The following is a 25,012-nucleotide window of genomic DNA, read 5'->3' as shown; positions in this document are numbered from 1 at the left end:
GTAACCATCTATCTCCTAGTGGAACTGACCTGTCTGTCTGTAACCATCTATCTCCTAGTGGAACTGACCTGTCCTAGACTACACAACCTGTCTGTCTGTCTGTAACCATCTATCTCCTAGTGTAACTGACCTGTCCTAGACTACACAACCTGTCTGTCTGTAACTACCTAGTACCCTCCCCTGGACTGGTATTACAGCTGAGACAGACAGGGGGCCCTTTCTACCTAGTACCCTCCCCTGGACTGATATTACAGCTGAGACAGACAGGGGGCCCTTTCTACCTAGTACCCTCCCCTGGACTGGTATTACAGCTGAGACAGACAGGGGGCCCTTTCTACCTAGTACCCTCCCCTGGACTGGTATTACAGATGACACAGACAGGGGGCCCTTTCTACCTAGTACCCTCCCCTGGACTGGTATTACAGCTGAGACAGACAGGGGGCCCTTTCTACCTAGTACCCTCCCCTGGACTGGTATTACAGCTGAGACAGACAGGGGGCCCTTTCTACCTAGTACCCTCCCCTGGACTGGTATTACAGCTGAGACAGACAGGGGGCCCTTTCTACCTAGTGCCCTCCCCTGGACTGGTATTACAGCTGAGACAGACAGGGGGCCCTTTCTACCTAGTACCCTCTCCTGGACTGGTATTACAGCTGAGACAGACAGGGGGCCCTTTCTACCTAGTGCCCTCCCCTGGACTGGTATTACAGCTGAGACAGACAGGGGGCCCTTTCTACCTAGTGCCCTCCGCTGGACTGGTATTACAGCTGAGACAGACAGGGGGCCCTTTCTACCTAGTACCCTCCCCTGGACTGGTATTACAGCTGAGACAGGGGGCCCTTTCTACCTAGTACCCTCCCCTGGACTGGTATTACAGCTGACACAGACAGGGGGCCCTTTCTACCTAGTACCCTTCCCTGGACTGGTATTACAGCTGAGACAGACAGGGGATACTACCTAGTACCCTCTCCTGGACTGGTATTACAGCTGAGACAGACAGGGGGCCCTTTCTACCTAGTACCCTCCCCTGGACTGGTATTACAGCTGAGACAGACAGGGGGTTCTACCTAGTACCCTCTCCTGGACTGGTATTACAGCTGACACAGACAGGGGGCCCTTTCTACCTAGTACCCTTCCCTGGACTGGTATTACAGCTGAGACAGACAGGGGGCCCTTTCTACCTAGTACCCTCCCCTGGACTGGTATTACAGCTGAGACAGGGGGCCCTTTCTACCTAGTACCCTTCCCTGGACTGGTATTACAGCTGAGACAGACAGGGGGCCCTTTCTACCTAGTACCCTTCCCTGGACTGGTATTACAGCTGAGACAGACAGGGGGCCCTTTCTACCTAGTACCCTTCCCTGGACTGGTATTACAGCTGAGACAGACAGGGGGCCCTTTCTACCTAGTACCCTCCCCTGGACTGGTATTATAGCTGAGACAGGGGGCCCTTTCTACTCAGGCACAGGGAGGGGCAGCTCAGAACGTGAGGGGGGGGGGGGGGGGGGGTGTTTGTGGTCCTGGGTGATTCTCTGCAACAACAACTAAAATGGATTTTAAAAAGGAAAGTGTAACAATGGTCCTTCTGTGTTAGCGGTTGAAAATGTGGTTTTGTCAGGTCTTCCTCTTCTGATGCTATGATGCCTCGTTCTGTCTGTGTGTAGTCTGGTGCTGTGAGGTTACTAGGCTTCACAGACAACAGTCTGGTTACTAGGCTTCACAGACAACAGTCTGGTGCTGTGAGGTTACTAGGCTTCACAGACAACAGTCTGGTTACTAGGCTTCACAGACAACAGTCTGGTGCTGTGAGGTTACTAGGCTTCACAGACAACAGTCTGGTGCTGTGAGGTTACTAGGCTTCACAGACAACAGTCTGGTGCTGTGAGGTTACTAGGCTTCACAGACAACAGTCTGGTGCTGTGAGGTTACTAAGCTTCACAGACAACAGTCTGGTGCTGTGAGGTTACTAGGCTTCACAGACAACAGTCTGGTTACTAGACTTCACAGACAACAGTCTGGTTACTAGGCTTCACAGACAACCGTCTGGTGCTGTGAGGTTACTAGGCTTCACAGACAACAGTCTGGTGCTGTGAGGTTACTAGGCTTCACAGACAACTGTCTGGTGCTGTGAGGTTACTAGGCTTCACAGACAACAGTCTGGCGCTGTGAGGTTACTAAGCTTCACAGACAACAGTCTGGTTACTAGACTTCACAGACAACAGTCTGGTTACTAAGCTTCACAGACAACAGTCTGGCGCTGTGAGGTTACTAAGCTTCACAGACAACAGTCTGGTGCTGTGAGGTTACTAGGCTTCACAGACAACAGTCTGGCGCTGTGAGGTTACTAGGCTTCACAGACAACAGTCTGGTTACTAGGCTTCACAGACAACAGTCTGGTTACTAGGCAACATTATGACACTCCTTCCTGTCTGAAAGCGTCCCCATGTTCAGAATTATATTTGCATTATTCTCACTCTAGTCTTTATTTACACATTTAATATTTCCTGGGAGCTGCTTGTGTCTGGATGGTGTGCTAACCTGTTTGACATTATAATAATGTAATATAATTTATATCGTTTGTATTATCCTAACATAATATTGTGGGTCTTTTTATTCTGTAATTTCTTCCTGGGGGGTTTTATAGGATCCGGGGGGGGGGGGTATATTAACACCAGTCTAAACCAGCTTCACCTGGAGCTGCTATGGGACAATAAAATGGATCACTTTCAGCGCTGACGTCTCCATGTGTGGCCTGTTTCTCTCTCTCGTGTGTTTGTGTGTGTGTGGCCTGTTTCTCTCTCTCTCTCTCTCTCGTGTGTGTTGGCCTGTTTCTCTCGTGTGTGTTGGCCTGTTTCTCTCGTGTGTGTTGGCCTGTTTCTCTCGTGTGTGTTGGCCTGTTTCTCTCGTGTGTGTGTTGGCCTGTTTCTCTCTCTCTCTCTCTCTCTCTCGTGTGTGTGGCCTGTTTCTCTCTCTCGTGTGTGTGTGGCCTGTTTCTCTCTCTCTCGTGTGTGTGGCCTGTTTCTCTCTTGTGTGTGTGTGTGGCCTGTTTCTCTCGTGTGTGTGTGTGTGGCCTGTTTCTCTCTCTCTCGTGTGTGTGTGGCCTGTTTCTCTCTCTCTCGTGTGTGTGTGGCCTGTTTCTCTCTCGTGTGTGTGTGGCCTGTTTCTCTCTCTCGTGTGTGTGTGTTACTGATGTGCGGCTGGAAACACACAGTACAACCACGGGTGTATCCATTTAGTCTAAATGTTTTGCAACGGAAATCATTCACTCCAAAAACCGGATCAGGTTTCGCAACGGAAAAAAATACGAGTTTCTAATTGGACAAGTTCAGGTCCCGTTTAGTTTCTAGAGTTAAAACGGTTTTCCCGCTGCCAAACCATTTGGGTCTGTGACCCGCGACTGGTCGTCCCCTCTCACCATCTACTGTAACGGAAACAGAGGTCGTAGAGACGTACACAACACGGACTACACCTTGTTCATGAAACACATTTTATTATCAGTCAAAAAATTACAATGCAGATCAAGCGATAACCGGCATAAGCCGATGTTTATTTTATTTTTTTGGAGGTTGGGTGGCTGTCCAATCGGTGATCGTTGTCAGGAAGCCACGCCCCGTCCTACTATCGTTAACCCACTTCCACCTCCGACGCTGTCAAAACGTAAAGAGGAACTGATTTGAATCGGGACCCTTTTTTTTTTAGTAACACAGTAACTTGACTTCCCTGAGAGAGAGAGACAGATCCTCAGACCGAACACGATGACTTACGAACACCTGGTTATAAACGGGGAGGCTGGGGATTCAATACATTTGAAGGTTGTACACAATGCGGCTTTAAAAAAAAGAGACATTTAAAAGGCATTGTTTAAACCAGCCTTACTATAGAGGGGATCGGCAGGTCCTGGATCAGTCAGATGTCTTTAAACCAGCCTTATTATAGAGGGATCAGTGGATCAGCAGGTCCTAGATCAGTCTGAATGGAAGTGGGCGGGTAGAAGCTCTCCTGTTCCTCGAGGAGAGAGACCAGACATCACTAACACCTACAGTATCCAGCTGCTACTGATGGGACCACACACAGGGGTCAGGGAGGGAGATGGTGTTGTCTTTGGTCCCTGTGTGTGTTTCCATCACGTGCTGTAGGGCTGGTCTCCCGGTCCGATTGTGTGTGTGTGTTTCCGTCACGTGCTGTAGGGCTGGTCTCCCGGTCCGATGCCTGCTGCAGCAGTGTGTGACAGAGTGTGTGAGGTCTCGGAAGGTGTGGTGTCGTAACCCAGTCTCTTCATGTCTTTAGTCACAATGTGGAAGGAGAGGGAGACGAAACCCTGAGAACGGACCCTGGTCACTGAGACACACAGGAGGGAGAGACACGCAGGAGGGAGAGACACGCAGGAGGGAGAGACACGCAGGAGGGAGAGACACGCAGGAGGGAGAGACACACAGGAGGGAGAGACACGCAGGAGGGAGAGACACGCAGGAGGGAGAGACACGCAGGAGGGAGAGACACACAGGAGGGAGAGACACGCAGGAGGGAGAGACACGCAGGAGGGAGACACACAGGAGGGCGAGACACACAGGAGAGAGAAATGGAGAGATACACAGGAGGGAGGGAGAGAGAGAGACATATGAGGGAGAGACACATAGGAGAGATACACACATAGGAGAGAGAAAGGGAGAGACACATAGGAGGGAGAGACACACAGGAGGGAGAAATGGAGAGATACACAGGAGGGAGGGAGAGAGAGAGACATATGAGGGAGAGACACATAGGAGAGATACACACACATAGGAGAGAGAAAGGGAGAGACACATAGGAGGGAGAGACACACAGGAGGGAGAAAGGGAGAGACACATAGGAGGGAGAAATGGTAGTGAGAAGATACCAGGATACATTTAAAGACCCTACCAACATTACAATGTGCTTTTTAAAAAAGGGATTTACGCTTCAGTCGACCTGCACCATGAATAAGATCAACGAATATTTAGGGGAAACTGAAGCAACACGTCTTTGAACGAATCCCGGCAGAACTCTACCACACACAGACACAGAGCCTACCTTCTCTACCACACACAGAAACAGAGCCTACCTTCTCTACCACACACAGACACAGAGCCTACCTTCTCTACCACACACAGAAACAGAGCCTACCTTCTCTACCACACACAGACACAGAGCCTACCTTCTCTACCACACACAGACACAGAGCCTACCTTCTCTACCACACACAGACACAGAGCCTACCTTCTCTACCACACACAGAAACAGAGCCTACCTTCTCTACCACACACAGACACAGAGTCTACCTTCTCTACCACACACAGAAACAGAGCCTACCTTCTCTACCACACACAGAAACACAGCCTACCTTCTCTACCACACACAGACACAGAGCCTACCTTCTCTACCACACACAGAAACAGAGCCTACCTTCTCTACCACACACAGACACAGAGCCTACCTTCTCTACCCCACACAGAAACAGAGCCTACCTTCTCTACCACACACAGACACAGAGCCTACCTTCTCTACCACACACAGAAACAGAGCCTACCTTCTCTACCACACACAGAAACAGAGCCTACCTTCTCTACCACACACAGAAACAGAGCCTACCTTCTCTACCACACACAGACACAGAGCCTACCTTCTCTACCACACACAGAAACAGAGCCTACCTTCTCTACCACACACAGAAACAGAGCCTACCTTCTCTACCACACACAGAAACAGAGCCTACCTTCTCCACCACACACAGAAACAGAGCCTACCTTCTCCACCACACACAGAAACAGAGCCTACCTTCTCTGCCCTCTCCCTGGGCCACGACTTTAGGATCGGTGAACTCTGGACGCCGCCCCAGCAGCCAACTGCAGAGACACACACACACTTAGTCCCCCAGTAACACACACACTTAGCCCCCAGTAACACACACACTTAGCCCCCCAGCATTAAACACACACACTTAGCCCCCAGTAACACACACACTTAGCCCCCCAGCATTAAACACACACACTTAGCCCCCAGTAACACACACACTTAGCCCCCAGTAACACACACACTTAGCCCCCCAGCATTAAACACACACACTTAGCCCCCAGTAACACACACACTTAGCCCCCCAGCATTAAACACACAAACTTAGCCCCCAGCATTAAACACACACACTTAGCCCCCCAGTAACACACACACTTAGCCCCCCAGTAACACACACACTTAGCCCCCAGTAACACACACACTTAGCCCCCCAGTAACACACACACTTAGCCCCCCAGCATTAAACACACACACTTAGCCCCCCAGCATTAAACACACACACTTAGCCCCCAGCATTAAACACACACACTTAGCCCCCCAGTAACACACACACTTAGCCCCCCAGTAACACACACACTTAGCCCCCCAGTAACACACACACTTAGCCCCCAGTAACACACACACTTAGCCCCCCAGTAACACACACACTTAGCCCCCAGTAACACACACACTTAGCCCCCAGTAACACACACACTTAGCCCCCCAGCATTTAGCACACAGTAAGACACACACACGTACGTTACCTTGTGAATTTCTGTAGTCTTGATGTGGATTCAGGAACAAACATTGGGATGGTTCTGGTGTGTCTGAAAACAAGAGATTACATTAGGAGAGATACTGACTGTCCAGGAGAGAGGAAGAGGAGGAGAGATACGGACTGTCCAGGAGAGAGGAAGAGGAGGAGAGATATGGACTTCCAGGAGAGAGGAAGAGGAGGAGAGATACTGACTGTCCAGGAGAGAGGAAGAGGAGGAGAGATACTGACTGTCCAGGGGAGAGGAAGAGGAAGAGAGATACTGACTGTCCAGGGGAGAGGAAGAGGAGGAGAGATACTGACTGTCCAGGGGAGAGGAAGAGGAGGAGAGATACTGACTGTCCAGGGGAGAGGAAGAGGAGGAGAGATACTGACTGTCCAGGGGAGAGGAAGAGGAGGAGAGATACTGACTGTCCAGGGGAGAGGAAGAGGAGGAGAGATACTGACTGTCCAGGGGAGAGGAAGAGGAGGAGAGATACTGACTGTCCAGGGGAGAGGAAGAGGAGGAGAGATACTGACTGTCCAGGGGAGAGGAAGAGGAGGAGAGATACTGACTGTCCAGGGGAGAGGAAGAGGAGGAGAGATACTGACTGTCCAGGGGAGAGGAAGAGGAGGAGAGATACTGACTGTCCAGGGGAGAGGAAGAGGAGGAGAGATACTGACTGTCCAGGGGAGAGGAAGAGGAGGAGAGATACTGACTGTCCAGGGGAGAGGAAGAGGAGGAGAGATACTGACTGTCCAGGGGAGAGGAAGAGGAGGAGAGATACTGACTGTCCAGGGGAGAGGAAGAGGAGGAGAGATACTGACTGTCCAGGGGAGAGGAAGAGGAGAGATACGGACTGTCCAGGGGAGAGGAAGAGGAGAGATACGGACTGTCCAGGGGAGAGGAAGAGGAGAGATACGGACTGTCCAGGAGAGAGGAAGAGGAGCAGAGATACTGACTGTCCAGGAGAGAGGAAGAGGAGAGAGGAAGAGGAGGAGGACAGATACTGACTGTCCAGGAGAGAGGAAGAGGAGAGAGGAAGAGGAGGAGGACAGATACTGACTGTCCAGGAGAGAGGAGGAGGAGAGATACTGACTGTCCAGGAGTGAAGGGGATGTGTGTTGCTCCGTATCCTCTGACCACATCGTTACCAAACGTATCAGGACCGTAGACACTTACCACGATCTGAGGCCCTGGGTACACAACACAGTGTTAGCTATGGTATCATCAACTGTCTGCTATGGTAAGAAGGGTCTGTGTGTGTGTGTGTCTCACAGCCTAATGGGTTGGTGCTCTTAAAGGTGATCTCCAGAGGAAAATTCCAGATCATTCTCTGAGGAGAGTCTCTGCCTTTCGACGTAATCTGAGATATACCCTCCTCTAGACCCTGGGGAGAGGGAGAGGGGGAGGGGGAGAGGGAGAGGGGGAGGGGGAGAGGGAGAGGGGGAGGGGGAGAGAGGGGGGGAGAGGGGGAGAGAGGGAGGGGGAGGGAGAGGAGAGAGAGAGGGAGGGAGAGGAGAGAGAGGGGGGATAAGGGAGGGGGAGGGAGAGGAGAGAGAGGGGGAGAGGAGGAGAGAGAGGGAGAGAGAGAGAGGGAGGGGGGGAGGAGGGAAGGAGGGGGAAAGGGAAAGGGAGTGTGGAGGAGAGGTGAGATATTGATGTCTCTTTAAACAACTGGGAACTCTGGAAAAATAGGTCCAATCATGACGTCTGTGATCTTCAGGTCGGAGCTGGAGAAAGAGGCCCGAATTCCCGAGTTGGATGAATGTTCAAATCTATTTTTTCTTTTTTTTTTTTACCAGTCGGAGATCGTTTTCGTCCGAGTTCCCAGTCGTTTTGAACACTCTGAAGTCAAACCTTTACCAGTTCCCTGCATCACTGGACATGCAGCTATTTAAGTACTTAGTAGTTGCTAGCTTAGTAAAAACAAGTGTGTTATGTTGTCTATCCGCAGTAAGGGAACTTCAGCATGTTCAAGATGACTCGGAGTCACTCACCGAGGTGGGAGCCCAGTCGTGTCCGTAGACGAAGCAGTATTTACAGTACAGGTCATCATACTCTGGAAACTGACAACACAACACATCAGTCAGATCAGAGAGAATAAACGGAACATCAAATGAACAAGGCAGTTTTATAGAACATGTTTATGCTCACTAAACCAATCATTCAAAAAGCGGTCAAGTTATCCAATATGATCCGCCTCATTTTACCTTGTTAACGTCAGATGCTTAGCTAGTTAGCTCGTTACTAACGTTAGATGCTTAGCTAGTTAGCTCGTTACTAACGTTAGATGCTTAGCTAGTTAGCTCGTTACTAACGTTAGATGCTTAGCTAGTTAGCTCGTTACTAACGTTAGATGCTTAGCTAGTTAGCTCGTTACTAACGTTAGATGCTTAGCTAGTTAGCTCGTTACTAACGTTAGATGCTTAGCTAGTTAGCTCGTTACTAACGTTAGATGCTTAGCTAGTTAGCTCGTTACTAACGTTAGACGCTTAGCTAGTTAGCTCGTTACTAACGTTAGATGCTTAGCTAGTTAGCTCGTTACTAACGTTAGATGCTTAGCTAGTTAGCTCGTTACTAACGTTAGATGCTTAGCTAGTTAGCTCGTTACTAACGTTAGACGCTTAGCTAGTTAGCTCGTTACTAACGTTAGCTAGCTACTCACATTCGCCCCTTCTATCTGTCCGTTTATCATCAACAGAAACACCGATGGGTTGTTGATAGCCATCCCGCTTCATACGATAACTTGAGAATATAGATTGTTTTTAAACAAACACAAATATTATAATTTAAGACTGTATAAGCGGTAACGTATTGTTGTTTTGTGTTGTGGGAGATAAGTAGCTTGTTGTTAAATGAAGGTTCCTATCCGCCCCGTTGCTAGGACGCTTTTGACTACGGCTAGTCAGTGAGGGCCAAACTGGATCCGGTCAAGTTGATAAAGCGTTTTTAGTAAGTAAACTGTCCACTAGGTGGTAGTCTTGGACAAGTTTTAATGGGTTATTGTCACATGCACAAGTACAGTGGGTTTCTTACGAGCTCATTTCCCAACAAGTAATCAATATATAGTATATACAATATAATAATAATAATACAATAATAATAATACAATATATGGTATATACAATATAATAATAATAATACAATAATAATAATAATAATAATAATACAATAATAATAATAATAAGACAATATATAGTACTATAAAATAAAGTAAAGTAGAACAAAAAATACCAGAGAAATGGAAATAAGAACACAAGAAAGTAAGAAAGCTATATACAGGGTCAGTTCCAGTACCATATTAACAATGTACAGGAGTGATGGGGGTCGATATGTATAGGGGGAAGGCACAGGGATACTGGAGTGATGGAGGTAGATATGTGTAGGGGAAAGGGGACAGGGATACTGGAGTGATGGAGGTAGATATGTATAGGGGGAAGGCACAGGGATACTGGAGTGATGGAGGTAGATATGTATAGGGGAAAGGGGACAGGGATACTGGAGTGATGGAGGTAGATATGTATAGGGGAAAGGGGACAGGGATACTGGAGTGATGGAGGTAGATATGTATAGGGGAAAGGGGACAGGGATACTGGAGTGATGGAGGTAGATATGTATAGGGGGAAGGCACAGGGATACTGGAGTGATGGAGGTAGATATGTATAGGGGAAAGGGGACAGGGATACTGGAGTGATGGAGGTAGATATGTATAGGGGAAAGGGGACAGGGATACTGGAGTGATGGAGGTAGATATGTATAGGGGAAAGGGGACAGGGATACTGGAGTGATGGAGGTAGATATGTATAGGGGGAAGGCACAGGGATACTGGAGTGATGGAGGTAGATATGTATAGGGGGAAGGCACAGGGATACTGGAGTGATGGAGGTCGATATGTATAGGGGGAAGGGGACAGGGATACTGGAGTGATGGAGGTAGATATGTATAGGGGGAAGGGGACAGGGATACTGGAGTGATGGAGGTAGATATGTATAGGGGTAAGGTGACTAGGCATCAGGATTGTATGAGAGGGTGTGTGTAGAGTCGGTATGAATGTGTGTGCGTGTTATGTGTGCGTGAGCAAATTAAATGTCTGTGTGTGTTGGAGTGTCAGAGGAGATAGACCTGTAGTCATTATGTTATCTATTTATCAGTCTCATGGCTTGGTGGCTTGGGGATAGAAGATAGACCTGTAGTCATTCTGTTATCTATTTACCAGTCTCATGGCTTGGTGGCTTGGGGATAGAAGATAGACCTGTAGTCATTCTGTTATCTATTTTTCAGCCTCATGGCTTGGTGGCTTGTCTATTAAATTACAACAGACCAGCTAGATATACTGTCTCTATTATATTATAACAGACCAGCTAGATCTACTGTCTCTATGATATTACGACAGACCAGCTAGATCTACTGTTTCTATTATATTATGACAGGCCAGCTGGATCTACTGTCTCTATTATATTATGACAGACCAGCTGGATCTACTCTCTCTATTATATTATGACAGACCAGCTAGATCTACTGTCTCTATTATAACATGACAGACCAGCTAGATCTACTGTCTCTATTCAAATATGACAGACCAGCTTGATCTACTGTCTCTATTAAAATATGACAGACCAGCTAGATCTGCTGTCTCTAATATATTATGACAGACCAGCTGGATCTACTGTCTCTATATTATGACAGACCAGCTAGATCTACTGTCACTACTATATTATGACAGACCTGCAATATCTACTATATTATGACAGACCAACTACATCTACTGTCTCTATTATATTATGACAGACCAGCTAGATCCACTGTTTCTATTATCCTTTGACAGACCAGCTATATCTACTCTCTCTATTACATTATGACAGACCAGCTAGATCAACCTTCTCTACTATAATATGACAGACCAGCTAGATCTACTGTCTCTATGATATTACGACAGACCAGCTAGAGAAACTGTCTCTATTAAATTACAACAGACCAGCTAGATCTACTGTCTATTACATTATGACAGACCAGCTAGATCTACTGTCTCAATTATATTATGACAGACCAGCTAGATCTACTGTCACTACTATATTATGACAGACCTGCAAGATCTACTATATTATGATAGATCAGCTAGTTCGACTGTCTCTATTATATTATGACAGACCAGCTAGATCGACTGTCTCTATTATATTATGACAGACCAGCTGGATCTACTGTCTCTATTATATTATGACAGACCAGATAGATCTACTGTCTCTATTATATTATGACAGGCCAGCTGGATCTACTGTCTCTATTATATTATGACAGACCAGCTAGATCTACTGTCTCTATTATAGTATGACAGACCAGCTGGATCTACTGTCTCTATTAAAATATGACAGACCAGCTAGATCTTCTGTCTCTATTATATTATGACAGGCCAGCTGGATCTACTGTCTCTATTATATTATGACAGACCAGCTAGATCTACTGTCTCTATTCTTTTATGACATACTAGCTAGATCTACTGTCTCTATTATTTTATGACAGACCAGCTAGATGTACTGTCTCTTTTAAAATATGACAGACCAGCTAGATCTACTGTCTCTATTAAAATATGACAGACCAGCTTGATCTACTGTCTCTATTAAAATAAGACAGACCAGCTAGATCTGCTGTCTCTAATATATTATGACAGACCAGCTGGATCTACTGTCTCTATATTATGACAGACCAGCTAGATCTACTGTCACTACTATATTATGACAGACCTGCAATATCTACTATATTATGACAGACCAACTACATCTACTGTCTCTATTATATTATGACAGACCAGCTAGATCCACTGTTTCTATTATCCTTTGACAGACCAGCTATATCTACTCTCTCTATTACATTATGACAGACCAGCTAGATCAACCTTCTCTACTATAATATGACAGACCAGCTAGATCTACTGTCTCTATGATATTACGACAGACCAGCTAGAGAAACTGTCTCTATTAAATTACAACAGACCAGCTAGATCTACTGTCTATTACATTATGACAGACCAGCTAGATCTACTGTCTCAATTATATTATGACAGACCAGCTAGATCTACTGTCACTACTATATTATGACAGACCTGCAAGATCTACTATATTATGATAGATCAGCTAGTTCGACTGTCTCTATTATATTATGACAGACCAGCTAGATCGACTGTCTCTATTATATTATGACAGACCAGCTGGATCTACTGTCTCTATTATATTATGACAGACCAGATAGATCTACTGTCTCTATTATATTATGACAGGCCAGCTGGATCTACTGTCTCTATTATATTATGACAGACCAGCTAGATCTACTGTCTCTATTATAGTATGACAGACCAGCTGGATCTACTGTCTCTATTAAAATATGACAGACCAGCTAGATCTACTGTCTCTATTATATTATGACAGGCCAGCTGGATCTACTGTCTCTTATATTATGACAGACCAGCTAGATCTACTGTCTCTATTCTTTTATGACATACTAGCTAGATCTACTGTCTCTATTATTTTATGACAGACCAGCTAGATCCACTGTTTCTATTATCCTTTGACAGACCAGCTATATCTACTCTCTCTATTACATTATGACAGACCAGCTAGATCAACCTTCTCTACTATAATATGACAGACCAGCTAGATCTACTGTCTCTATGATATTACGACAGACCAGCTAGAGAAACTGTCTCTATTAAATTACAACAGACCAGCTAGATCTACTGTCTATTACATTATGACAGACCAGCTAGATCTACTGTCTCAATTATATTATGACAGACCAGCTAGATCTACTGTCACTACTATATTATGACAGACCTGCAAGATCTACTATATTATGATAGATCAGCTAGTTCGACTGTCTCTATTATATTATGACAGACCAGCTAGATCGACTGTCTCTATTATATTATGACAGACCAGCTAGATCTGCTGTCTCTATTATATTATAACAGACCAGCTAGATCTAAAATCTCTATGATATTACGACAGACCAGCTAGAGAAACTGTCTCTATTAAATTACAACAGACCAGCTAGATCTACTGTCTCTATTATATTATGACAGACCAGCTGGATCTACTGTATCTATTATATTATGACAGACCAGCTAGATCTACTGTCTCTATTATATTATGACAGACCAGCTAGATCTACTGTCTCTATTATAACATGACAGACCAGCTAGATCTACTGTCTCTATTCAAATATGACAGACCAGCTTGATCTACTGTCTCTATTAAAATATGACAGACCAGCTAGATCTGCTGTCTCTAATATATTATGACAGACCAGCTGGATCTACTGTCTCTATATTATGACAGACCAGCTAGATCTACTGTCACTACTATATTATGACAGACCTGCAATATCTACTATATTATGACAGACCAACTACATCTACTGTCTCTATTATATTATGACAGACCAGCTAGATCCACTGTTTCTATTATCCTTTGACAGACCAGCTATATCTACTCTCTCTATTACATTATGACAGACCAGCTAGATCAACCTTCTCTACTATAATATGACAGACCAGCTAGATCTACTGTCTCTATGATATTACGACAGACCAGCTAGAGAAACGGTCTCTATTAAATTACAACAGACCAGCTAGATCTACTGTCTATTACATTATGACAGACCAGCTAGATCTACTGTCTCAATTATATTATGACAGACCAGCTAGATCTACTGTCACTACTATATTATGACAGACCTGCAAGATCTACTATATTATGATAGATCAGCTAGTTCGACTGTCTCTATTATATTATGACAGACCAGCTAGATCGACTGTCTCTATTATATTATGACAGACCAGCTGGATCTACTGTCTCTATTATATTATGACAGACCAGATAGATCTACTGTCTCTATTATATTATGACAGGCCAGCTGGATCTACTGTCTCTATTATATTATGACAGACCAGCTAGATCTACTGTCTCTATTATAGTATGACAGACCAGCTGGATCTACTGTCTCTATTAAAATATGACAGACCAGCTAGATCTACTGTCTCTATTATATTATGACAGGCCAGCTGGATCTACTGTCTCTATTATATTATGACAGACCAGCTAGATCTACTGTCTCTATTCTTTTATGACATACTAGCTAGATCTACTGTCTCTATTATTTTATGACAGACCAGCTAGATGTACTGTCTCTTTTAAAATATGACAGACCAGCTAGATCTACTGTCTCTATTAAAATATGACAGACCAGCTTGATCTACTGTCTCTATTAAAATATGACAGACCAGCTAGATCTGCTGTCTCTAATATATTATGACAGACCAGCTGGATCTACTGTCTCTATATTATGACAGACCAGCTAGATCTACTGTCACTACTATATTATGACAGACCTGCAATATCTACTATATCTACTATATTATGACAGACCAACTACATCTACTGTCTCTATTATATTATGACAGACCAGCTAGATCCACTGTTTCTATTATCCTTTGACAGACCAGCTATATCTACTCTCTCTATTACATTATGACAGACCAGCTAGATCAACCTTCTCTACTATAGTATGACAGACCAGCTAGATCTACTGTCTCTATGATATTATGACAGACCAGCTAGAGAAACTGTCTCTATTAAATTACAACAGACCAGCTAGATCTACTATATCTACTGTATTATGACAGACCAACTACATCTACTGTCTCAATTATATTATGACAGAGCAGCTAGATATATTGTATCTATGATATTACGACAGACCAGCTAGATCTACTGTCTCTATTATAATATGACAGACCAGCTAGATCTACTGTCTCTATTAAAATATGACAGACCAGCTAGATCTACTGTCTCTATGATATTACGACAGACCAGCTAGATCTACTGTCTATTACATTATGACAGACCAGCTAGATCTACTGTCTCTATTATATTATGACAGACCAGCTAGATCTACTGTATCTATTATATTATGACATACCAGCTAGATCTACTGTCACTACTATATTATGACAGACCTGCAAGATCTACTATATCTACTATATTATGACAGACCAGCTGGATCTACTGTCTCTATTATATTATGACAGACCAGCTAGATCTACTGTCTCTATTATATTATGACCAGCCAGACATACTGTCTCGATTATAATATGACAGACCAGCTAGATCTGCTGTCTCTATTATATTATAACAGACCAGCTAGATCTACAATCTCTATGATATTACGACAGACCAGCTAGAGAAACTGTCTCTATTAAATCACAACAGACCAGCTAGATCTACTGTCTCTATTTTAATATGACAGACCAGCTAGATCTACTGTCTCTATTAAAATATGACAGACCACCTAGATCTACTGTCTCTATTATATTATGGCAGACCAGCTAGATCTACTGTCTCTATTATATTATGACAGACCAGCTGGATCTACTGTCTCTATTAAATTACAACAGACCAGCTAGATCTACTGGCTCTATTATATTATGACAGACCAGCTAGATCTACTGTATCTATTATATTATGACAGACCAGCTAGATCTACTGTTACTACTATATTATGACAGACCAGCTAGATCTACTATATCAACTATATTATGACAGACCAGCTAGATCTACAATCTCTATGATATTACGACAGACCAGCTAGAGAAACTGTCTCTATTAAATTACAACAGACCAGCTAGATCTACTGTCTCTATTATATTATGACAGACCAGCTAGATCTGCTGTCTCTATTATATTATAACAGACCAGCTAGATCTAAAATCTCTATGATATTACGACAGACCAGCTAGAGAAACTGTCTCTATTAAATTACAACAGACCAGCTAGATCTACTGTCTCTATTATATTATGACAGACCAGCTGGATCTACTGTATCTATTATATTATGACAGACCAGCTAGATCTACTGTCTCTATTACATTATGACAGACCAGCTGGATCTACTGTGTCTATTATAATATGACAGACCAGCTAGATCTACTGTCTCTATTAAAATATGACAGACCAGCTAGATCTACTGTCTCTATTATATTATGACAGACCAGCTGGATCTACTGTGTCTATTATAATATGACAGACCAGCTAGATCTACTGTCTCTATTAAAATATGACAGACCAGCTAGATCTACATTATCTATTATATTATGACAGACCAGCTAGATCTACTGTCTCTATTAAAATATGACAGAGCAGCTAGATCTACATTATCTATTATATTATGACAGACCAGCTAGATCTACTGTCTCTATTATATTATGACAGACCAGCTGGATCTACTGTCTCTATTATATTATGACAGACCAGCTAGATCGACTGTCTCTATTATATTATGACAGACCAGCTAGATCTACTGTCTCTATTATATTATGACCAGCCAGACATACTGTCTCGATTATAATATGACAGACCAGCTAGATCTGCTGTCTCTATTATATTATAACAGACCAGCTAGAGAAACTGTCTCTATTAAATCACAACAGACCAGCTAGATCTACTGTCTCTATTTTAATATGACAGACCAGCTAGATCTACTGTCTCTATTAAAATATGACAGACCACCTAGATCTACTGTCTCTATTATATTATGGCAGACCAGCTAGATCTACTGTATCTATTATATTATGACAGACCAGCTAGATCTACTGTCTCTATTATATTATGACAGACCAGCTGGATCTACTGTCTCTATTATAATATGACAGACCAGCTAGATCTACTGTCTCTATTATATTATGACAGACCAGCTGGATCTACTGTCTCTATTATAATATGACAGACCAGCTAGATCTACTGTCTCTATTAAAATATGACAGACCAGCTAGATCTACTGTCTCTATTATATTATGACAGACCAGCTAGATATACTGTCACTACTATATTATGACAGACCTGCAAGATCTACTATATCTACTATATTATGACAGACCAGCTAGATCTACTGTCTCTATTATATTATGACAGAGCAGCTAGATATACTGTCTCTATTATAATATGACAGACCAGCTAGATCTGCTGTCTCTATTAAAGTATGACAGACCAGCTAGATCTACTGTCTCTGTTATATTATGACCAGCCAGACATACTGTCTCTATTATAATATGACAGACCAGCTAGATTTACAATCTCTATGATATTACGATAGACCATCTAGAGAAACTGTCTCTATTAAATTACAACAGACCAGCTAGATCTACTGTCTCTATTATATTATGACAGACCAGCTAGATCTACTGTATCTATTATATTATGACAGACCAGCTAGATCTACTGTTACTACTATATTATGACAGACCAGCTAGATCTACTATATCAACTATATTATGACAGACCAGCTAGATCTACAATCTCTATGATATTACGACAGACCAGCTAGAGAAACTGTCTCTATTAAATTACAACAGACCAGCTAGATCTACTGTCTCTATTATATTATGACAGACCAGCTAGATCTGCTGTCTCTATTATATTATAACAGACCAGCTAGATCTAAAATCTCTATGATATTACGACAGACCAGCTAGAGAAACTGTCTCTATTAAATTACAACAGACCAGCTGGATCTACTGTCTCTATTAAAATATGACAGACCAGCTAGATCTACTGTCTCTATTATATTATGACAGGCCAGCTGGATCTACTGTCTCTATTATATTATGACAGACCAGCTAGATCTACTGTCTCTATTCTTTTATGACATACTAGCTAGATCTACTGTATCTATTATTTTATGACAGACCAGCTAGATGTACTGTCTCTTTTAAAATATGACAGACCAGCTAGATCTACTGTCTCTATTAAAATATGACAGACCAGCTAGATCTGCTGTCTCTAATATATTATGACAGACCAGCTGGATCTACTGTCTCTATATTATGACAGACCAGCTAGATCTACTGTCACTACTATATTATGACAGACCTGCAATATCTACTATATCTACTATATTATGACAGACCAACTACATCTACTGTCTCTATTATATTATGACAGACCAGCTAGATCCACTGTTTCTATTATCCTTTGACAGACCAGCTATATCTACTCTCTCTATTACATTATGACAGACCAGCTAGATTAACCTTCTCTACTATAGTATGACAGACCAGCTAGATCTACTGTCTCTATGATATTATGACAGACCAGCTAGAGAAACTGTCTCTATTAAATTACAACAGACCAGCTAGATCTACTATATCTACTGTATTATGACAGACCAACTACATCTACTGTCTCAATTATATTATGACAGAGCAGCTAGATATATTGTATCTATGATATTACGACAGACCAGCTAGATCTACTGTCTCTATTATAATATGACAGACCAGCTAGATCTACTGTCTCTATTAAAATATGACAGACCAGCTAGATCTACTGTCTCTATGATATTACGACAGACCAGCTAGATCTACTGTCTATTACATTATGACAGACCAGCTAGATCTACTGTCTCTATTATATTATGACAGACCAGCTAGATCTACTGTTTCTATTATATTATGACATACCAGCTAGATCTACTGTCACTACTATATTATGACAGACCTGCAAGATCTACTATATCTACTATATTATGACAGACCAGCTGGATCTACTGTCTCTATTATATTATGACAGACCAGCTAGATCTACTGTCTCTATTATATTATGACCAGCCAGACATACTGTCTCGATTATAATATGACAGACCAGCTAGATCTGCTGTCTCTATTATATTATAACAGACCAGCTAGATCTACAATCTCTATGATATTACGACAGACCAGCTAGATCTACTGTCTCTATTAAATCACAACAGACCAGCTAGATCTACTGTCTCTATTTTAATATGACAGACCAGCTAGATCTACTGTCTCTATTAAAATATGACAGACCACCTAGATCTACTGTCTCTATTATATTATGGCAGACCAGCTAGATCTACTGTCTCTATTATATTATGACAGACCAGCTGGATCTACTGTCTCTATTAAATTACAACAGACCAGCTAGATCTACTGTCTCTATTATATTATGACAGACCAGCTAGATCTACTGTATCTATTATATTATGACAGACCAGCTAGATCTACTGTTACTACTATATTATGACAGACCAGCTAGATCTACTATATCAACTATATTATGACAGACCAGCTAGATCTACAATCTCTATGATATTACGACAGACCAGCTAGAGAAACTGTCTCTATTAAATTACAACAGACCAGCTAGATCTACTGTCTCTATTATATTATGACAGACCAGCTAGATCTGCTGTCTCTATTATATTATAACAGACCAGCTAGATCTAAAATCTCTATGATATTACGACAGACCAGCTAGAGAAACTGTCTCTATTAAATTACAACAGACCAGCTAGATCTACTGTCTCTATTATATTATGACAGACCAGCTGGATCTACTGTATCTATTATATTATGACAGACCAGCTAGATCTACTGTCTCTATTATATTATGACAGACCAGCTGGATCTACTGTGTCTATTATAATATGACAGACCAGCTAGATCTACTGTCTCTATTAAAATATGACAGACCAGCTAGATCTACTGTCTCTATTATATTATGACAGACCAGCTGGATCTACTGTGTCTATTATAATATGACAGACCAGCTAGATCTACTGTCTCTATTAAAATATGACAGACCAGCTAGATCTACATTATCTATTATATTATGACAGACCAGCTAGATCTACTGTCACTACAGACCTGCAAGATCTACTATATCTACTATATTATGACAGACCAGCTAGATCTACTGTCTCTATTAAAATATGACAGAGCAGCTAGATATATTGTATCTATTATATTATGACAGACCAGCTAGATCTACTGTCTCTATTATATTATGACAGACCAGCTAGATCTACTGTCTCTATTATATTATGACAGGCCAGCTAGATCGACTGTCTCTATTATATTATGACAGACCAGCTGGATCTACTGTCTCTATTATATTATGACAGACCAGCTAGATCGACTGTCTCTATTATATTATGACAGACCAGCTGGATCTACTGTCTCTATTATAATATGACAGACCAGCTAGATCTACTGTCTCTATTAAAATATGACAGACCACCTAGATCTACTGTCTCTATTATATTATGACAGACCAGCTAGATCTACTGTATCTATTATATTATGACAGACCAGCTAGATCTACTGTTACTACTATATTATGACAGACCAGCTAGATCTACTATATCAACTATATTATGACAGACCAGCTAGATCTACAATCTCTATGATATTACGACAGACCAGCTAGAGAAACTGTCTCTATTAAATTACAACAGACCAGCTAGATCTACTGTCTCTATTATATTATGACAGACCAGCTAGATCTGCTGTCTCTATTATATTATAACAGACCAGCTAGATCTAAAATCTCTATGATATTACGACAGACCAGCTAGAGAAACTGTCTCTATTAAATTACAACAGACCAGCTAGATCTACTGTCTCTATTATATTATGACAGACCAGCTGGATCTACTGTATCTATTATATTATGACAGACCAGCTAGATCTACTGTCTCTATTATATTATGACAGACCAGCTGGATCTACTGTGTCTATTATAATATGACAGACCAGCTAGATCTACTGTCTCTATTAAAATATGACAGACCAGCTAGATCTACTGTCTCTATTATATTATGACAGACCAGCTGGATCTACTGTGTCTATTATAATATGACAGACCAGCTAGATCTACTGTCTCTATTAAAATATGACAGACCAGCTAGATCTACATTATCTATTATATTATGACAGACCAGCTAGATCTACTGTCACTACTATATTATGACAGACCTGCAAGATCTACTATATCTACTATATTACAGACCAACTACATCTACTGTCTCTATTAAAATATGACAGAGCAGCTAGATATATTGTATCTATTATATTATGACAGACCAGCTAGATCTACTGTCTCTATTATATTATGACAGACCAGCTAGATCTACTGTCTCTATTATATTATGACAGACCAGCTAGATCGACTGTCTCTATTATATTATAACAGACCAGCTAGATCTAAAATCTCTATGATATTACGACAGACCAGCTAGAGAAACTGTCTCTATTAAATTACAACAGACCAGCTAGATCTACTGTCTCTATTATATTATGACAGACCAGCTAGATCTGCTGTCTCTATTATATTATAACAGACCAGCTAGATCTAAAATCTCTATGATATTACGACAGACCAGCTAGAGAAACTGTCTCTATTATATTATGACAGACCAGCTAGATCTACTGTCTCTATTATATTATGACAGACCAGCTAGATCTACTGTCTCTATTATATTATGACAGACCAGCTAGATCGACTGTCTCTATTATATTATGACAGACCAGCTGGATCTACTGTCTCTATTATATTATGACAGACCAGCTAGATCGACTGTCTCTATTATATTATGACAGACCAGCTGGATCTACTGTCTCTATTATATTATGACAGACCAGCTAGATCTACTGTCTCTATTATATTATGACCAGCCAGACATACTGTCTCGATTATAATATGACAGACCAGCTAGATCTGCTGTCTCTATTATATTATAACAGACCAGCTAGATCTACAATCTCTATGATATTACGACAGACCAGCTAGAGAAACTGTCTCTATTAAATCACAACAGACCAGCTAGATCTACTGTCTCTATTTTAATATGACAGACCAGCTAGATCTACTGTCTCTATTAAAATATGACAGACCACCTAGATCTACTGTCTCTATTATATTATGGCAGACCAGCTAGATCTACTGTCTCTATTATATTATGACAGACCAGCTGGATCTACTGTCTCTATTATAATATGACAGACCAGCTAGATCTACTGTCTCTATTAAAATATGACAGACCAGCTAGATCTACTGTCTCTATTATATTATGACAGACCAGCTAGATATACTGTCACTACTATATTATGACAGACCTGCAAGATCTACTATATCTACTATATTATGACAGACCAGCTAGATCTACTGTCTCTATTATATTATGACAGAGCAGCTAGATATACTGTCTCTATTATAATATGACAGACCAGCTAGATCTGCTGTCTCTATTAAAATATGACAGACCAGCTAGATCTACTGTCTCTGTTATATTATGACCAGCCAGACATACTGTCTCTATTATAATATGACAGACCAGCTAGATTTACAATCTCTATGATATTACGATAGACCATCTAGAGAAACTGTCTCTATTAAATTACAACAGACCAGCTAGATCTACTGTCTCTATTATATTATGACAGACCAGCTAGATCTACTGTATCTATTATATTATGACAGACCAGCTAGATCTACTGTTACTACTATATTATGACAGACCAGCTAGATCTACTATATCAACTATATTATGACAGACCAGCTAGATCTACAATCTCTATGATATTACGATAGACCATCTAGAGAAACTGTCTCTATTAAATTACAACAGACCAGCTAGATCTACTGTCTCTATTATATTATGACAGACCAGCTAGATCTACTGTATCTATTATATTATGACAGACCAGCTAGATCTACTGTTACTACTATATTATGACAGACCAGCTAGATCTACTATATCAACTATATTATGACAGACCAGCTAGATCTACAATCTCTATGATATTACGACAGACCAGCTAGAGAAACTGTCTCTATTAAATTACAACAGACCAGCTAGATCTACTGTCTCTATTATATTATGACAGACCAGCTAGATCTGCTGTCTCTATTATATTATAACAGACCAGCTAGATCTAAAATCTCTATGATATTACGACAGACCAGCTAGAGAAACTGTCTCTATTAAATTATGACAGACCAGCTGGATCTACTGTATCTATTATATTATGACAGACCAGCTAGATCTACTGTCTCTATTATATTATGACAGACCAGCTGGATCTACTGTGTCTATTATAATATGACAGACCAGCTAGATCTACTGTCTCTATTAAAATATGACAGACCAGCTAGATCTACTGTCTCTATTATATTATGACAGACCAGCTGGATCTACTGTGTCTATTATAATATGACAGACCAGCTAGATCTACTGTCTCTATTAAAATATGACAGACCAGCTAGATCTACATTATCTATTATATTATGACAGACCAGCTAGATCTACTGTCACTACTATATTATGACAGACCTGCAAGATCTACTATATCTACTATATTATGACAGACCAACTACATCTACTGTCTCTATTAAAATATGACAGAGCAGCTAGATATATTGTATCTATTATATTATGACAGACCAGCTAGATCTACTGTCTCTATTATATTATGACAGACCAGCTAGATCTACTGTCTCTATTATATTATGACAGACCAGCTGGATCTACCGTCTCTATTATATTATGACCAGCCAGACATACTTTCTCTATTACAATATGACAGACCAGCTAGATCTGCTGTCTCTATTATACTATAACAGACCAGCTAGATCTACTGTCTCTATTATATTATGACAGACAAGCAAGATATACTGTATCTATTATATTATGACAAACCAGCTGGATCTACCGTCTCTATTCTAATATGACAGACCAGCTAGATCTACTGTCTATTATATTATGACCAGCCAGACATACTTTCTCTATTACAATATGACAGACCAGCTAGATCTGCTGTCTCTATTATATTATAACAGACCAACTACATCTACTGTCTCTATTGTATTATGACAGACCAGCTAGATCTGCTGTCTCTATTAAAATATGACAGACCAGCTAGATCTACTGTCTCTATTAAAATATGACAGACCAGCTAGATCTACTGTCTCTATTATATTATGACAGACCAGCTAGATCTACTGTCTCTATTATATTATGACAGACCAGCTAGATCTGCTGTCTCTATTAAAATATGACAGACCAGCTAGATCTACTGTCTCTATTAAAATATGACAGACCAGCTAGATCTACTGTCTCTATTATATTATGACAGACCAGCTAGATCTACTGTCACTACTATATTATGACAGACCAGCTAGATCTACTGTCACTACTATATTATGACAGACCAGCTGGATCTACTATATCTACTATATTATGACAGACCAACTACATCTACATCTACTGTCACTACTATGTTATGACAGACCAGCTAGATCTACTATATCTACTATATTATGACAGACCAACTACATCTACTGTCTCTATTATATTATGACAGAGCAGCTAGATATATTGTATCTAGTATATTATGACAGACCAGCTAGATCTACTGCCTCTATTATATTATGACCAGCCAGACATACTGTCTCTATTATAATATGACAGACCAGCTAGATCTACAATCTCTATGATATTACGACAGACCAGCTAGATCTACTGTCTCTATTATATTATGACCAGCCAGACATACTGTCTCTATTAAATTACATCAGACCAGCTAGATCTACTGTCTCTATTATATTATGACAGACCAGCTA

General features: G+C 41.5%; 1 protein-coding gene and 1 long non-coding RNA gene across 3 annotated transcripts; one reads left to right on the top strand and one right to left on the bottom strand.

The window, feature by feature from the left end:
• The first annotated feature begins 2,055 nt into the window (after positions 1–2,055).
• LOC118947117 lies at positions 2,056–2,733 on the top strand. Of its 2 annotated transcripts, none has more exons than XR_005041773.1 (2): positions 2,056–2,084; positions 2,171–2,733. It is a non-coding gene; the product is annotated as an uncharacterized LOC118947117 (long non-coding RNA). The 2 variants fall into 2 exon arrangements; XR_005041772.1 differs by having other exon boundaries at positions 2,069–2,084; positions 2,133–2,733.
• Positions 2,734–3,468: 735 nt separating this feature from the next.
• LOC118947124 (B9 domain-containing protein 1-like) lies at positions 3,469–9,564 on the bottom strand. Its single transcript, XM_036972333.1, has 8 exons — positions 9,211–9,564; positions 8,543–8,611; positions 7,821–7,932; positions 7,642–7,738; positions 6,552–6,614; positions 5,794–5,861; positions 4,208–4,338; positions 3,469–4,156 (listed from the first exon to the last, which is right to left on the bottom strand). Exons 1-8 carry the CDS (start codon positions 9,271–9,273, stop codon positions 4,124–4,126), a joined length of 636 nt encoding a protein of 211 aa, XP_036828228.1. The 5' UTR covers positions 9,274–9,564; the 3' UTR covers positions 3,469–4,123.
• Between the last annotated feature and the right edge of the window lie 15,448 nt (positions 9,565–25,012).

This window comes from Oncorhynchus mykiss, unplaced genomic scaffold (genome assembly GCF_013265735.2).
Source record: "Oncorhynchus mykiss isolate Arlee unplaced genomic scaffold, USDA_OmykA_1.1 un_scaffold_140, whole genome shotgun sequence".
Taxonomy (NCBI): Eukaryota; Metazoa; Chordata; class Actinopteri; order Salmoniformes; family Salmonidae; genus Oncorhynchus; species Oncorhynchus mykiss.
The sequence above is the reverse complement of the archived record's forward strand: the minus strand, read 5'-3'. Positions and strand labels throughout refer to the sequence as shown.